At 35.8% G+C, this 17,282-nt stretch overlaps 1 protein-coding gene across 2 annotated transcripts; it reads left to right on the top strand.

The window, feature by feature from the left end:
* Window positions 1-554: 554 nt before the first annotated feature.
* On the top strand, window positions 555-10,978 carry LOC143217645 (uncharacterized). Of its 2 annotated transcripts, none has more exons than XM_076442149.1 (7): window positions 555-1,516; window positions 1,629-1,798; window positions 1,887-2,096; window positions 2,429-2,805; window positions 2,889-3,248; window positions 3,368-4,162; window positions 5,276-10,978. In XM_076442149.1, exons 1-7 carry the CDS (start codon window positions 1,392-1,394, stop codon window positions 6,026-6,028), a joined length of 2,790 nt encoding a protein of 929 aa, XP_076298264.1. In that variant the 5' UTR covers window positions 555-1,391; the 3' UTR covers window positions 6,029-10,978. The 2 variants fall into 2 exon arrangements, with proteins under 2 accessions (XP_076298264.1, XP_076298265.1); XM_076442150.1 differs by having other exon boundaries at window positions 1,376-1,516; window positions 1,592-1,798.
* The last annotated feature ends 6,304 nt before the right edge of the window (window positions 10,979-17,282 follow it).

The following is a 17,282-nucleotide window of genomic DNA, read 5'->3' as shown; positions in this document are numbered from 1 at the left end:
TAGCGTCAAAAATCACTCATTTCTGCAACACATGAAATATATCCCAATTTGAAAATTTAATATTTGTTTCGCTCATACTTTTTTTGAGAGTTATCGGTATATATGTATCTTATAATTTATAATATTCATCACATCTTACACAATAACCCGTAAAACTAACATCACTGAAAAATTCTGATACTATAGGAAATGTTGGAAAGCGCGGCATTATTTGAAATGTAATATAAAAAAAATTGATGTTCAACGAATATACACAATTTCATGCACTGAATATCACTCAGAAATTATTTTTACCATGTTACGTGTAATACAATACGTGTAATACAATACTGTCCGTTGCTAAATAGAAATCTCGTAACGCGATAAGGACGCAAGAGGAGCCTCTGCTGTTGCATAATTTAATTGGTAAACATTATTACTCCGGCACAGACTGCCAGCCTTATGGGAGTTGGTTGAAGTTGGTGCAAGTTGGTGTCTCTCAGTGTCTCTCGAGTATGTCGATATTTCTTACGCCCTCTAGGATATATTCTGGCTCCATCTAGAGAAACAGAAGGCCATCGACGGCATTTTGTCGGTGAAGAAGACCATTGAGGAGATTCTCGTCGCGATGTATCGGTGAGAATGCGAATTATCACGAAACCATATCGATTATTATTAAATGTTACATTCTCCGCCATATTTCAGACGATGTTTTGGCATTATTGTGGCACTATTTCGAATTTTTAGCGATGTGGTATATCAGATCACTGTAACTTTCACGTTATCCCCCGCGCCCGTCGCGCCCGGTTACCCGTCCCCCTGAATAACACAGGGGCTAGTATCTCGTCGGTGCTCCGGTCAATAAGAATTTTACCCGTATTCTTTTCAATTCTGCAGAGCAAGTACATAATATGTAAATATGTAGATACCGGCTGCGCGCCAGATGATGGCTATATAGCAAAGGACGATTGATCGACCAATAGCGATCCTCCACCATCGAACGCATTGTTGCTATTGGCCGAAAAATCGTCTTAAATCTTGCACAATATCTCACTACTGTGTCTCTAACTGAAGTTTACACGCTATGTCGACAATACATTTCATGATTTATAATGTCGTTTATTTGGTGGTAAGTATCGGACAGTTTGGTTGGTTGAACGATCATGTTGATCAATTATGAATGAATGAAAATAGTATTGTCACATAATTTGTGTCGTGCATTGCCAGATTATTTTTAATACTACGTACAGAATGAAGTATATTTGCGGCTTCATGAATGGAATAGTTACGGTAACAGTGAAATTGTTGAGACAAAGTGAAAATAACCGCCGTTGACAAAACGGTAACGAGCGTGCGTGTGAGATTCAAATATGTCAGAACGTGTTTAAATTGTCGTTATACTCATTTAAGCAATGGAAGATTTTAATGACAATGTGGATGGTAAATTGGCTTTTAGAATGCGTAAAGTCAATCCAGAACAATTTCACACACTTGTCAAGATGCATCTATCTTTTGAATTGGATCTCAATACAGAAGAGTAAGTTAATAAACTTTCACTATAATTTAATATACAACGTTAGTTTGTAATTTGATTTATTCTCTATAAAACTAGCATTTTAAAGTACAAAATCAATTGTTAAATTATGTAGCAATGACTGTATCAATGAAAAGGCAAAATTAAAAAAATGGGGTCTCTTGGGTTTTGCAAAGAAACCCAAGTCAACAATTAATTTACAAAAGGGTGTAGACGGTGCCAGTTTAACAGAGGATGGAATTAATCAAGTAAAACAATTAATAGAATATTTATCCAAAGAACAAAGTAAGTACAGATCTTATCAATTTCTATAAACTTGTAAAATTATTACTTATATCTATTAAAGTAACAGTTTTATGTGTTGTCTTTAAAGATATTATACAAGAAGGCATATTTCGGCGCACTGGTAAACTAACAAGGCAACAAGATTTGAAGAACACAATGTATCAGGGCATTCCATTAAATCTCAATGATGGCCAATATAGTGTTCATGATTGCGCATCTGTGTTGAAAGGATTTTTAGCAGAATTACCAGAACCTTTGCTGTCAGATTTACATTATCCTGCACACTGTCAAATTGCTGGTAAAATACTTATAAAATCACATACCTGTGTTGCACACTCTTTTCTACTTATGATGTTTATAATAAGTAGACAGCAGATTTTATGCATTTATGATAAAAATGAGTAGGTGTAATTGAAAACAGTAAAAACATTAGAAGAATTTTAAAATACTATTATATTATTTTCAACATATTAAACATATTAAGATAGAAAATAAATTTCTGTTTCACTCCAGTTTGTTGCAATTCGGGTACAAAATGTTTATTTTGCATAAAGATCCGCTGTCTAATAATAAGACATAATTCTTTTCATTAGTGCTTTTAAAATTAACTTATACTTGTTTGTATTTTAGAATTATATGGTTCTGATACAAGAAGCAATGATGCAAGATTATTAAGGTCTCTTCAATTGCTTTTGTTACTTCTACCATGTATGAACAGAGTGTTACTCAAATGTGTTTTAACACTTCTTAATAAAACAGCTAGTTTCGAGTGTAATAATAAAATGAATTGCGACACTCTGGCTACACTTTTCACTCCACACTTAATGTGTCCGAGAAAGCTGTCTCCAGAGGCTTTGCATATTAATTCTCAAAATTTGTCATGCTTAGTTGCCTTTATGATTAAGAAAGGAATTGAATTATTTGAAATTCCACCAAAGCTAGCGACAGACATTAGAGCATATTGGGTAGAGCAGGAAAGAAAATTATTGAGTCCTAAAAGCGCAGATGTGAGTGATATTATCTGAGTTAACTAATCACAATTATCATTTTAAAGTATTTCAGTGTAATTTATTGATGTATGTGATTGCAGTTAAACGAATCTATACCGGATACAACAGGTACAGCTCATACTGTATTTAGTTTTGTAGATCATAAGTTAACAGCAAAAGCAAATTCTACGCAAGATACTCAGGCAGCTTTAGCACAGCTTTACGCTCATATACAAGCTATGCCAGAATCGGCTAAGAAACGCAGACTGGTAAAGCAATTTAACAAAGAGAATGGTCAAGGTACACCAAGACAAGTTAAAAATTGTAGGACTAAGAGTCTTGGGGACTCGATCAAGAAACATATTTTTCAGAAGAAGATTTTGGGACATAAGAAATTCATTGATCTTAATATAGGTTGCAATATCACTAGATCTAGTAGTGAAGAAAATATGTTATCATCGGTAAGATTGAAACTAATACTTTTTACAATGAATGTTAACTACATTTTTAACAGCATGATTATGCTTACGATCACACATTTCAACTAACATATTTTATTTGCATACTTGTCCTTATATAGAATGTAGAAAAATCAATAGTTGAGAGAAAGGTTCTCTTCAGTAAATCAGACGATGAACTTAGCATGGACAACTCTGATATGAATACTGATAGTAGCCTTCTCCGTTCTAAACGTATTAGTAATAGTACTGGTAGCCTTAATACTCCTACATTGAGAAATTACAAGGACAAGAGAAAGGCTATGTTTATACAATTCGCAGATATAAAAGAGGAGAAATCAGATGAGAAGTATCAGAATTGGTGTCTAAATAATTCAGTTAAAGAATACGAAGGAGATTCTTATGTGAATGATTCTGTGTTTTCCAATACGGGTGATAGAAGCATATCTTTGCATGAAGAGCAATGTAAAATTGGCAATTCAAGATGCGATAGTAATACTGTATCTAATATTATTAGATTATCTAGAAAACTAAGTGAACCACCAGACATGTATTCTTCTCAAAGTATTCTACATGAAACTAGAGAAAGTGAATTACTAAGACAAAATTCAGAACCTACATTATCAATGTCTAAGACGACTAATGTAGATGTGATTTCTTGTAAGTGTTCCGAGGACAATAAAAAGCCACTAGAACATTCAAAAATAGAATTGCATACTGATAACGCATGCATTCATTTCTCGCCAATAGTTAAAAATAGACTTTGGAATGTATACGGTGCTCATACATCAACACCGTCGAATTTACTGCGTAAAAGTCTGGTCACTAATGATTACATGTTAACTCCTATTACTAACAACGACAAAAGCATGAGTCCAATTACACAAAGTGCCACTAAAATGACAAAAGCTATGCAGGTATGTATCACTGATAATTTTATAGTTTTTGTCATAGAATATCTTTTTTTGTTATACAGGCTGGATCACCAGATATTACCACCTCGATTTTCGTCATTATTATTATTCGTAGCGAAGAATGTTTATATAAGGTTCAATGGTTTCGAGAGATGCATACTTTGGTGTTATGAGTTTTTTTGTAGGTGGACGCGTAGAAGAGATATGAAGGCCAGCAGTATTTTTTTAAATGGGATCTTTTAATATCAAAAAACCATTAGTTAAGGAGATATTTTAATTTTAGTGTTGTTACGAAATCATAACTCTCTTGATAACGTTACTAATTCAAATACCTTGTGGTCATTTTTACATGACACATATTCGATGAACAATGTGACTCCAACAGGATGGTTATCCTGCAAATTATGAAAGAATAACAAGAAATGCATAAATATTTCCGAATTGTTGGGTAGTATGAGGGTAGTCCCATTCATTTTCCGACAAGATCATCTGATTCAACACTTCTCGACTTTTTCTTAAGGGGTTACTTGAAAAATGAAGTATATACTGAGGCTCCGACTACAATTGCTGATATTAAAGATCGTATCATCATTGAACGCAATAACGTACCACCAGTTTTATTACATAGAGTAAAACAATCATTACTTTCTTGAGTCAGAAAATGTCGCGATGTAAACGGTCGTCAAATTGAACTTTTTCTGTGAATAAAATCATTACAACATTATTAAAAGAGTCGTGATTTCATAACAACACTAAAATTAAAATATCTCATTAACTAATGGTTTTTCGATATTAATAGCTCAATACTTTTTTGTAGAGAATATGAAGCTTCATCGATTGGTGTAGGAAAAAATATAAGATCACATTTGAAAAAAATACTGATGACCTTCATATCTCTTCTACGCCTCCACCTACAAAAAAACTCACAACACCAAAATATGCATCTCTAGAAACAATTCAACCATATATAAACATTCTTAGCTACGAATAATAATAATGACGAAAATCGGGGTGGTAATATCTAGTGAACCACCCTGTATAAACAATAATATAATATTTTATATGTAAAAAATGATATTTTGGAGAGATTAAAAATATTTTTCACAATAATTGTAGGAAACAATGATGACGCCACGGTCTAGAAAACCAGTAATGATGGTTTCAGGCTCCAATCTCTGCAATCTTGCGACCGTTAATAATAGTTGGAATCAACATAATTTATCTAATAATGTACGTAGTTCGAACCTTGATATGATTGAATCGATAAATTGTACCTCAATTTTGGAAGAATCTCACAGACCTAATAGTGTAGACAGTGAAATTATTTATGGAGAAAGTATCGACTTGGAAGATAAAGAAAATTTTGGTAAAAATATTGGGAAAAAAGAGAAATTTTTTACATCTGTTGATGATTCTTATGCTCAACAAAGTACAATGTCTATAACGAGTACGTTTAGAGAGTATTTGCTATCCAGAAGTGTTTTAACCGCTAGTCCCGTTGATCTCAGTTTCACTTCGCGCACAGGAGATTTTGAACAATCGGAGTCCGATGCAAACATTTTAAACGACGATGGCCTTACCGATAGTCTACTTTGCTGCTTAAACGGAAATACTCCTGAATCTGACACGTCTGGTATTGCATCTGGAAGCACTAATAGTGCAAGTAATTCCTCAGAAAAGAATGATGAAATTGGAAATTCGCCAAGGAAACGAGCAACGAGTTTACAGCGTAATGATTCGAAACGATCGATCAAGGAAAGCAGAACAATCAAAAGCATACGAGGACAAGGGTTTAAACACAAACAATTGAGCGAATCAACGCTAAATTCGGTGAAAGTAAAAGATACGTTTCAAGAGACTTCGTTTTAATGCATAGAATGACACGCTTAAAGTATAAGTGAGGACCAACGTATTACAACTCTGAGTGATAATGATACGTTAAATTTTACATTTGTATACAAAAATATAATTGTCCATTATTTTAATGATATGCTTTACATGGTAAAGAGAAAGTTGACGATAATTAACATCACTACAACTTATGATACTAACAGGTTTATTTACCAATGGTATTTAAAAGTAAACAATTCTAAAATATAAATGACCGTGTAAGTTTATGCCTGAATTTGTTTGCACATTCATCAGAAAAAATATGATATCATTATGTGATATACAGTAATTCATCAGATTTAATTGGCGACGATTTTGTACGAAAGATTGACACATTCGTTTTATATTCTACTTAGAAGTTTATATATGTATATTTTGTTAAATTATCAATTTATAAATAAACTCTTTTGCATAAGAATAAGCTTCTAAACATTTCTTATTTAATAATACACATATAGCTCTTTTGTAATAGTATTATTATAATATTATCACTGTATACGTTAACAAATTTTGGTAGATTGGAACATTTTTTACTGAACTGTGTTAATACTACCCAGTAAGCAAAAATGCTAGATTCGGGCCATGGCAGATAAGCTCACGTGGGCTCGTATTCTTGCCTCGGCACCATCCCGGCGCAAGCTGCCCTCGGCACAATTTTAAGAGGGCTAGCTTTGCTGCCATGGCCAGAATCGAGCCATCGTGTGCTTCGAGCAGCTTCTAGCGAATGTTCGGCCAGTATAATGCCCGTTAGGTGGCCTCCGCACGCTGGGCTCGATTTCTGCTACGACAGGCCTGGTTGACTGAGTAATTAATCGGTAACAGATATTTCTAAAGTGTTGGTAAATCTCGTGTCTCAGACCCGATTGTACAAAGTGGGCAAAAATAAGTAAACAAATATGAATATCATTTTTTCGGTTGACGTTTCGTTCTCGAGAAAATTCAGTTTGAAAGGGAAAGAAGAATTTTCAATCTCAATTTTCTCTACTTTGCTACTGTCATAATCACATGAGATTTCATGCTAAAATTTTACACCCCCCCTCTCCCTTTCGACAAGTGACGTATGTCATTCTATTCGTTTTGGCATGCTAAACACGAAATGTATTTGTCACTAGACGGGAGTTGTTGCTCGCTCGCTTTGCGAGCTCGATTAGCACTCGATTAGCCAATATTGGTGAATATCCGCATCCGCTCCGCGCAACACCTTACTTGCGAGAAACTTGCTACGTCGCGTTGTCCATCTGGCGGTGACCGCGGTAGGTGACGCCGTCGTGGCCCTCTCGCGGCGGTCGCGGTGTGGGTAGTCTCATTTTTCCCCGAATTTTCATGTTTCCGGGCAACTTTTCCAATTTTTTTTAATCTAAAAACCTGATTCGGACTACAACGAACATTTTTTTTTTAAATTAACTAAATCGGTCCAGCCATTCTCCCGTGATGTCGTGACCAACGAACAGCATTTGATTTTTATTACATAGAAGATTGGCAGAAATTTCCAAAATATTAGCGAAAACTACTGCTATTACTAGGTGCTGAGATATTGGCCAAGTTTTCTCACGCATGCGCGGCGATTTTAGCATCGGTAAAGTAAAATTCTCAATAAAATAGGGCACTTTTGTCACCCTGTACAATTTAAAAAAATTATGTTATAGTACAGGGTGACCAAGGTACCCTATATATTTTATCAAGAATTTTATTTTACTGCATTTTTTACTACAATCTACCTCATTGTCAACACTGACCTCACTTACCTTTTCATCATAATGTAGATACGTTACTGTTTCAGACACGCATGCGCGAGAAAACTTGGCTAACCGTTACTACCACATAAATACATAAATCCTGCATACACCTACGCGTCTGTGACGGCACCGCGCTACGTGTATGCAGCATAGACTCCCCTCTTTTTCTATTCTTCAGTATATAACGGGCGAATTTATGGCAGGCTTGGGTGGGCTTGGAAATTAACTGCTCGATGCTCGATCCGAGGCATTTTCGAAATCTACATCTCTTAGAACCGACCGTGTCTCAAGTTGAGTTGGTCCTAGTTCTCGAGCCACCTAAGGCCGTTACCACTTACCACTGACAAAAGAAACGCATTGACAATATATTTCTCATTGGTGACGTAGAAACCTATCGATACGAGAGCAGCGTTGCCACCTTTTCACCATGTCACTACCGGAGTGACTGCGGACTGCGGAGCACTGCGGAGTGACACACATTCGAACCCGGAGATTCTTTTGTATATTTGCACAAATTATATTAATATATTAGCGAACAAAGAATGGACATTCAGAGAAGTTTTGTAATAGCAGTAAATAGGTACCCGGGTACCGATTGGCTACTTAAACATAAACAATTGAAAATTTGAAAATATCAGTTTTTAAAACTAAGAAGCTTCATCGTATGTAAAAATAGCTACAACAAACGAAGCAGGCTAGAGTTTACAGAATTTCATAACTTGAAGGAATCTTCCAAATTATTTATTTTTTAAGTGATCGATGTCTGTACGAAAAAATATGAAAACAGTATTGGAGATTTTCCAATAAAACCGGAACCCGGAAATTGTTTCCAAACCCGAAGTCTCCGGGCGAAAACGGCGAAAACCTGGCGAAAACCGAAGAGGTGGCAACCCTGTACGAGAATCGTGCTAATGCGCCATGCGCAACAGTTTATAGTTTATATGGTACGGGCCTGGGGTGTCTCGAGAACTATGGCCGTCAGGGGGGAGGGCGAGACGCGCGGCCGGGTCAAGGGGGCGTATCCCTCGAAAATGCTTCGAATCGAGCAGTTAATTCCCAAGCCTGCAGCAATCCCATAACTGTTCTCGCTGCGTGTCGATGCGATTCAAGACGATCAATACTTTTAAGAATTTCAAGATTATCAAGACTTTCAAGATTTCCAAACAGTCAAGGCTCTCAAGACTTTCAAGATTAGCAAGAACTTTAAGAGTTATCAGTTTTGAATCAGATTTGAAGTGATTCGAAGTGTGTCAAATCCCATCACTAATACTAGTGCGTGTAGTGTGTGTAGTAAATTTTACTATAATCTGTTACTTGTTATATTATATAGTGAGCAGTATGTCTCGAGAACAGACGTATTTTCAAAATTTTAACCCGGAATGGGAAATCTTTTTTTTCTCTCATATTGGTAACCGTACGGTATGCCTTATTTGCGGATTTGAGCCTACGTCGATCAAAAAATGTAACATCGAACGGCATTATGCAAGTCGTCACTCGCGCCAGTATGATTCGTATGATGACTCCGAGAGGTCGGAATTGATGGAAGGGCTCAAATTAGTGTATAAGGAATCTCGTGCGATTATTTCTATGGACTCTGAGGCATCTTCGTCAGAGAAAGCTCGCAAAGCTTCTTACGCTATTGCTCTTTTAATAGCAAAGAAAAGCAGACCGTTCACAGAGGGCAATTTCATTAAAAAATGTCTTATTGAAGCGGTTAAATCGTTTGGGAATACTTTAACGCTTGAAGAAGCTACGAGCATACCACTTAGCGATAAAACCGTCAAATCTCGAATTTTGGATATAGGTGCATCTATCGAAGAAAAGTTGACCGCGCTTTTACACACATGTCATTATTTCTCACTATTATTGACCGAAAACACCGATAACCGACAAGAAACGAGTCAATTAAGCATTTACGCTCGGATTGTACAGAAGGACTTTACATATGTCGAGGAACTTTTGGACTTCGTGGGTTTGGACGACACAACGACGGGAGTTGACATTTTCAATGCAGTCGAGAACACTCTTAAAAGATTTCAAACTAATTTTTCCAAATGCTCTGCCGTGCTCACCGACGGCGCAAACGCCATGACAGGTACCATAACAGGACTGTATGTGGAGTTTAAAAATCGTGGTTTAAAATTTCCGATGATGAATTGTATTATCCACCAGGAAGCGTTACGCGGGACAGATAAAAAATTATCTTGCGCTATGCGAAAACTAACTAAGTTAATCAATGCTATCAGAGGCTGGAAAAGATTTTTATCTCACAAAAAATTTACGGAATTATTTGAATTGCATAACACTGCTAACACCGATGTCCCTTTACATTATGAAGTGCGCTGGTTCAGTGTAGCAAAATGTTTGACTCAATTTTTTGCGATACGAAAAGAGATTATGCAAGAACACCCAAATTTAAATTCGGATGAATACTCTTCTTTGTTAACAGACGTCAGTTTCCTCTGCGAAATCTCATTTATAATTGATCTAACTACCCATTTAAATACCTTAAATTTAAAATTGCAAAAACCCAGCCAAAGTATTTCCAAGTTATGCAGCCACGTGGATTCTTTTCGTAGGAGGCTGGTACTTTTTCAAAATCATTTAAATCTAGAAAAAAAGAATTTTTTCTTTTTCCCCTCTTGTAAGTTAATTTTCGAAGAATTCGGTGCCAAGTGCGACTTTGATAGTCATCTTCATATTCTTCGTTCGGCAATAGAGCAGTTCGATAAGTGTTTCGCCGATTATGATTCTATTAGAAACGACCTAATTCTTTTTGACAATCCCCTCACCGCCAAAATCGAAGAACAACCCCCCGAGTATCGAGAAGAACTGTGCGATCTCCAACACGATATTTCATTGAAAACGAAAGAAGGGAAAGGAGCCGAATTCTTTAAAATATTGGAAGACTCGACATATCCTGTTCTTAGAAACTTTGCGATCCGAATTTTTTCGATGTTCAGAACCACTCATTTTTTCGAATGTTCGTCCTCAAAAATACGTGACATAAAGACAGACCAGCGCACATTGTTGACCGACGCTTCGCTATTGTCTGCGATACGAACAGCTACGTCCAGCGTACCCATTGACATTTCCGATTTACCAAGTATGCCTAAACGTGCGCGAAAATCGTGATTTGCAGAAGCAAATCTGATTAAAATTGTGACATGGAAATTAAAAGCTATTTTTCAAATTTAGTTTCCAAATTTATTTTCCGAAGTCACCATACGACATAGTGGAATAGGCCTATAGGGGATACCACTGACAAAAAAAACGCATTGACAATAGTACCTCATGGGTGATGCGGAAACCTATTGATACGAATAACGAATAAAAGATAAACAAATTTTTATTCGTTATTCAAAGATTCGAATATAAAGTATCTTTATTCGCCGGGTATTGAATAAATCATTTAATTTTACGAAAATTTATTATCCAACGAATAAAAATATTTTTTTTATTCGAAGCATGTTGCAATTTATTTCATAAATAAAGAACAAAATCAATCTATTAGTTAAACCTCGCCGCCCCGAAAGTTCGTCATCGTATCCTTCCTTTCCTATGTCAAATCCGCTGCCTATTTCCTTTGTCTCCCTCGTATATAGCACCATTCGTTTGGTCATTGCCCAGTCATTGCCCTAACAAACGTTATAGTGTGATCCTATCCTTTCAATTTAAAAATCCCCACTCCTTATTATTCCTTCCGAAACCGATGGCTCACCAGAGTACATATAAAGAGGGCTGCGATAATCATCCGCCCTCGTTCTGGTTCTCATTCTGATTCTCAGTATGTATACATATACTTCTCACAGCATCTGCTCACGTCGCACAATTCACCTATATATCAATTGTCTATCGTGTCAACACAAACCCATTGTTTCCTTCTTAGATTAAATAATGTTGAAGACGATATTGATTTTGAGAGATACTAATAATATTCATATATCATTCATATATATTATATATATATATCATACATATGTACTTAGAATCGATTACACACGCCATAGAAGTTTTCACTTCGGTCGTGCGGTCTTATGCGCACAGTATTTTTTTGTCAGTGCTATCCCCTCTAGGCCTACTTCACTGCATCACATGATATTTCGAGAAAATAAATTTGGAAAATAGGTTTTAATCATATTGTCAAAATTTTACTGACACTTAGGAAAATGATTTTTGCACACGTTTAGACCTGCTTGGTAGATCACATCGATAACGAGGAATTGCGGAAAAATACATATTGATACAATTATATATATATATACCCAGACAGCACAGTCTGATCGAGCCTACCGCCGGACCCAGCTAGCAGAGCCCCTGACCCTGACCTACAGGTTACGGTCAAACACAACGCTTGGAGCTGCGTCGAGACCCAGACAGGCCGATTTAACCGGGTCCCTGTGCACAAAATGGCGCGAATATCACCTGCCGGGGACTCGAGTCCAGGGCCTGCCGGCCGGGCTGGGATTCAGCCTGTGTTTGAGAGGGCAGCACGGTATCACACTAATGTGACCAATCAGTGCTTCGATTGAGCCCAACTTTTCTCGCGCATGTGCGACACAGGGCGGGTCGCATCAATGTGGCAGGTACGACTGGGCACGACGGCACGACCCAGAATGTGTGTGTGTGTGTGTGTGTTGAGCTGTGGTACTGTGGCAGTGATGCCAGAGCTGTGGTACTGTGGTACTAAACCATACCCCCACCATAGCCTACTATTGCCCCTCCGTCGTGTTCCAACGCGCCCGGGCGCTACACTCACCAGCGTATCACTCTACTGTATCCGTAGAGTGATACGCTGGCGAGTGTAGCGCGCGGGCGCGTTGGAAAACAACGTAGGGGTAATAGTAGGCTATGGTGGGGGTATGGTTTAGTACCACAATGGTACCACAGTACCACAGCTCTGGCATCACTGGCTGGTCTCACTCGCACACCAATAGTTGGTGGGGGCACAGCGAGCCAGTCAACTCTCACTTTCTACGCACTCCCCACTTTCATTGGGCGAATCTCTCCCCACCAACTCGTCAATTAGAAAGAGAGCGCATTACGACCACAACAGGCTCTCTCTCTAACTCTTTATACCCTGGCCGCCATGGCAGGCTTCAACACTTCGTACAGGCCGTGCAGTCTATCTCTATAAGTCTATTGAGTCTATGGTCGTAACACCTCTATAATACACCGTGGTTTACACTTTTACTTTTACACTGTTTTACACTAACCTTATGATAAGCTGTGATAAGCGTTGAATAGCAATATGAGTTAGGAGCGTATAAGTTGTTTGTTATTAAAATGTAAGTTAATCCTACCATTTTTTACGATTAACGAGCCTGTGGGAGTTAAAATACAAAAGAGTTCAGTGTAAATTGATCTAACTGTAATAGAAACATAAAATAAAATAGAAGAAATCACCAACTGAGCGGATCAAATTCAATAATCTTGAAACCTTCAAAAGAACTAAACAAGAAAAGCAACTGTGAAGAAGTAAGGATATAACACAGCATTTTACATGATACTATAAACAGAAACAAAAATGTCAGGTAGCAAGCGGAATATGCTCACTCTGAAACAGCGACTGGAGATCCTGAAACGATTGGAGGAAGGTGCTTCAGCACAGCAAATTTCTTCATTTTATAATCTACATATAGCCACAGTTCGAAAAATTAAATACAATGCAATACAATTACGTCGCTACGCGGAACAAGCAGGATCCTCTGATAAGAAAAGGATGCGAAGACCGATGAATGAGGAATTAGAAGGTCGATTGTATACTTGGTTTTTGGAAAGAAGAACAGTAGGCGATTGTATCAGTAACCGGTTGCTCCGCGAAGAAGCGACAAACATAAATAAGGAATTGGGAGGTCCATTATCATTTAGAGCTAGCGAAGGCTGGTTATCACGTTTCAAAATTCGTTATAAAATTAATAATATACATACTCACGAGGACAAAAATGATGAAGCAGCAATTTCAAAATTTTTAGAGGATTTAAAGAATATTATGTACGAGCAAGACATTGAACTGGATAATTTATATAATATGGATGAAACAGGATTGGCGTGGAAGGCTCTTCCTCAAAAGACGTTAGATCTTTTGCATAGTAAAAACGTTGAAGGCACCTTACTGAAGAAATTACTGAAAAAATTTCGTTTTACGGTTGGACTTTGTTCCAATGCCAGTGGTAGTCATAAACTTCCTCTGTTAATAATTAATAAATACGCATCTCCAAGAGCACTGAAAAATTGTAAAGGCCGTCTGCCAGTTGTCTTCAAAGCACAACAAAATGCCTGTATGAATAAAAAACTGTTTTTGGATTGGTATGTGAACGATTTTAAAACATCAGTTAAAAAACATCAATTAGAAAATGGTACATGTGGCGCAGTACTTTTAATTGTAGCTGACTCTAAAGTGCATAGCTTACCGCCACAGATTTTAAAGGATGAGAGATTTAACGTTCTTTTCTTACCAACAAATGTATCATCGCTTATACAACCTATGAGCCAGGGGATAATCGAAAATACAAAAATTAGTTTTCGACATAAAATGTTGCAATTAATTTTGTGCTGTCCTGGAGGAATTCATCAATTTTTTGTTCAATATGATGTGAAGGAAGGTATTGAACTTCTGAACGAAATATGGGCAAGTATTACACCATGTAGTATTAAAAATGCATGGAACAAATTGTTGCAACAAGTTCCTGAGAATGATTCAATGTCTAATGTAAATGATGCAGAGCAATCGAGTAATTATAAATTACAAGAAACCATTGAAGCAATAATAGACAGCAACATTGACCTCAGCGAAGTTGAAGAGTGGTTGTCCACATGTGCAGAGATGGAAGAAGAAATTGTTAAAGATAATGAAGAAAATATCGAAGAAGGAGGAAGTTCTCAGCTCCCTTGTAAAAGTGATTCATTATTGGATGAAGAAAATGTAGAGACAATGTTTGAGCAACTAATTCTTTGGGCCAAGAATGAACCAAAACATATTCGGTTGCAAGTGCAGTATTTAAAAAATGTTCATTACAAAAATTAATACCTAATTCATACTAATTTATAATAATTATTATTAATATTTTGTTCTAATTGCTAAACACAAGCAGTCGAGAGATCTTGGTATTTATACTTGCTCTCATCTATCATTCTGTGTACATAATAGTACGTGTTGAAGAAAAAGTATTTTTTTTGTTAACAAAAATAAAGCATATTTCTGGAAATTATTTTAAATTCCGTTACTGTCTTTTTTTTATAAATAAGTTTAAATAGATAGCAATTTAGTAGAGAAGACTTTTTACTTCATAGTTTAATCAACATTTTTAGATGAACAAAAAATGTGTTACTTTTAGAGAATGATATTGTAGTAAATAATGTTTGTATATATAAATATATTACCAATAAATACTTTGGTTTATAAAACTTGAATGATCCTTTGTTTTATTAAATATAAAATACATAGGTCAGAAAAATTAATTGCGAGATCCTGTATGTAATGTTTTTTATATTAATTCAAGCTTATATAGAGGTTTTGCACTCCCAATTCACCCTTTTGCAAATCAATTGCAAATTAATTATTTATTTATTTAGATCAGTTTAGATTAAATTATATATTATATTTATATAGACACACGTGAACGGTGTCATTACTGCAAGGGAAACAAGACACAATAGTCAATATGCATAAATTCGTCTAATACTTAGATCATGTATAATAATATATATTTATATATATATATATATTGCAATTTATAATTTATATATATGTTTATATTATTATAATATATTGAAAAATTGCAATTTTTCAAGATTTTCGGCCTTTTTACCACTTTTGGTCGTTTATAGCTCGCAAACCAATTGACTAATTTCATTTTCAGAGCGTATATAATTTATACGAGTTTCGTATACTCCCAGTCACTCTATATAGAAATCTATGTTCTCGGGACATTTTACATAACAAAAAATAAAAACAAAAATATAAGTTATATCGCATAAAGGCAAAAAGTATATTAAACAACGAAGAATTGTGAATTGTAAAAGAAAGTTCAGTTTTAAAATTTTTTCAAACTTTAAACTTTTACATTGTGTGGTATATTGTATATTTAAAAGATATACAAATGTATAAAAATTTAACACAAATATAGTACAGTTTAAATTGAAACAAAAATATAAAAAATTAGTAAATATATTTAGGGTTATATAAAAAAGTTAGGGTTAGGATCAAAGTCGTGATCGCGAAATAATCGAATTATCATATTAAGTAACGTATATATTGTCTGGTATTGGTATTTAAATAAGAAATTGTCTATACCTTTCTACTAATTACATAAATAATACCATTTTTTAACTCAAACATGAAGAAGTACTATGACTCGAGATAAAAAAGTTAAAATCACAGTAGTGATCGTGAAACAATCACGAGCGTGATTGTGATTTTGCGATCACTGTGATAAATCACCGTGAGTGATTTTGAACGCCATCTCTGACTGTAGCTCTCGTGTCGTGGTCGTGGTGGTGGTGGTGCTATAACGCTATAACTGCTATATGTACCACTATTACCACTGCTATACCTATTATAGATATATGTATATATATATACTTTTTAAAATGTCACGTGGTTTTGTTGTGTTTGCAGTAGTTTGCACTAACCGTATGATAAGCGTTGAATAGCAATATGAGTTTGGAGCGTATAAGTTGTTCATTATTATAATGTGAGTTAACCCTACCATTTTTTATGATTAACGAGTGTGTGGCAGTTAAAATACAAAAGAGTTCAGTGTAAATTGATCTAACTGCAATAGAAACATAAAATAAAATAGAAGAAATCGCCAACTAAGGGGAACGAATTCAATGCGGACTAAATAAGTTACTAAATCTTGACAAGCTTCGATGGAACTAAACAAGAAAAGCAATTGAAAAAATAAGGAAATAACACAACATTTTACATGATACTATAAACAGAAACAAAAATGTCAGGTAGCAAGCGGCGTATACTCACTCTGAAACAGCGACTGGAGATCCTGAAACAATTGGAGGAAGGTGCTACAGCACAGCAAATTTCTTCTTGTTATAATCTACAGATAGACATGGTTCGTAAAATTAAATACAATGCAATGCTATTACGTGGCTACGTGGTACAAGCAAGATCCTCTGATAAAAAAAAAATGCACAGACCGCTGAATGAGCAATTAGTACGTCGATTGTACAGTTGGTTTTTGGGAAGAAGAGCAGCAGGCGATTATATTACTAATGGGTTACTCCGCGAAAAAGCGACAAACATAAATAAGGAATTGGGAGGTCAAGCAACATTTAGAGCTGGTGACGGCTGGTTATCACGATTCAAAATGCACTATAAAATTACTAATATAAATACTGAAGAAGACGAAAATGATGAAGCAGAAATTTTAAAATTTTTGGAGGACTTCAAAAATATTATGTACGAGCAAGACATTCACCTGGATAATTTATATAATATGCATGATACAACATTGTCGTGGAGCTTCCTCAGAAGT

The sequence above is a fragment of the Lasioglossum baleicum genome, chromosome 17, assembly GCF_051020765.1.
Source record: "Lasioglossum baleicum chromosome 17, iyLasBale1, whole genome shotgun sequence".
Taxonomy (NCBI): Eukaryota; Metazoa; Arthropoda; class Insecta; order Hymenoptera; family Halictidae; genus Lasioglossum; species Lasioglossum baleicum.
This window is presented reverse-complemented; position numbering and strand designations above follow the sequence as displayed.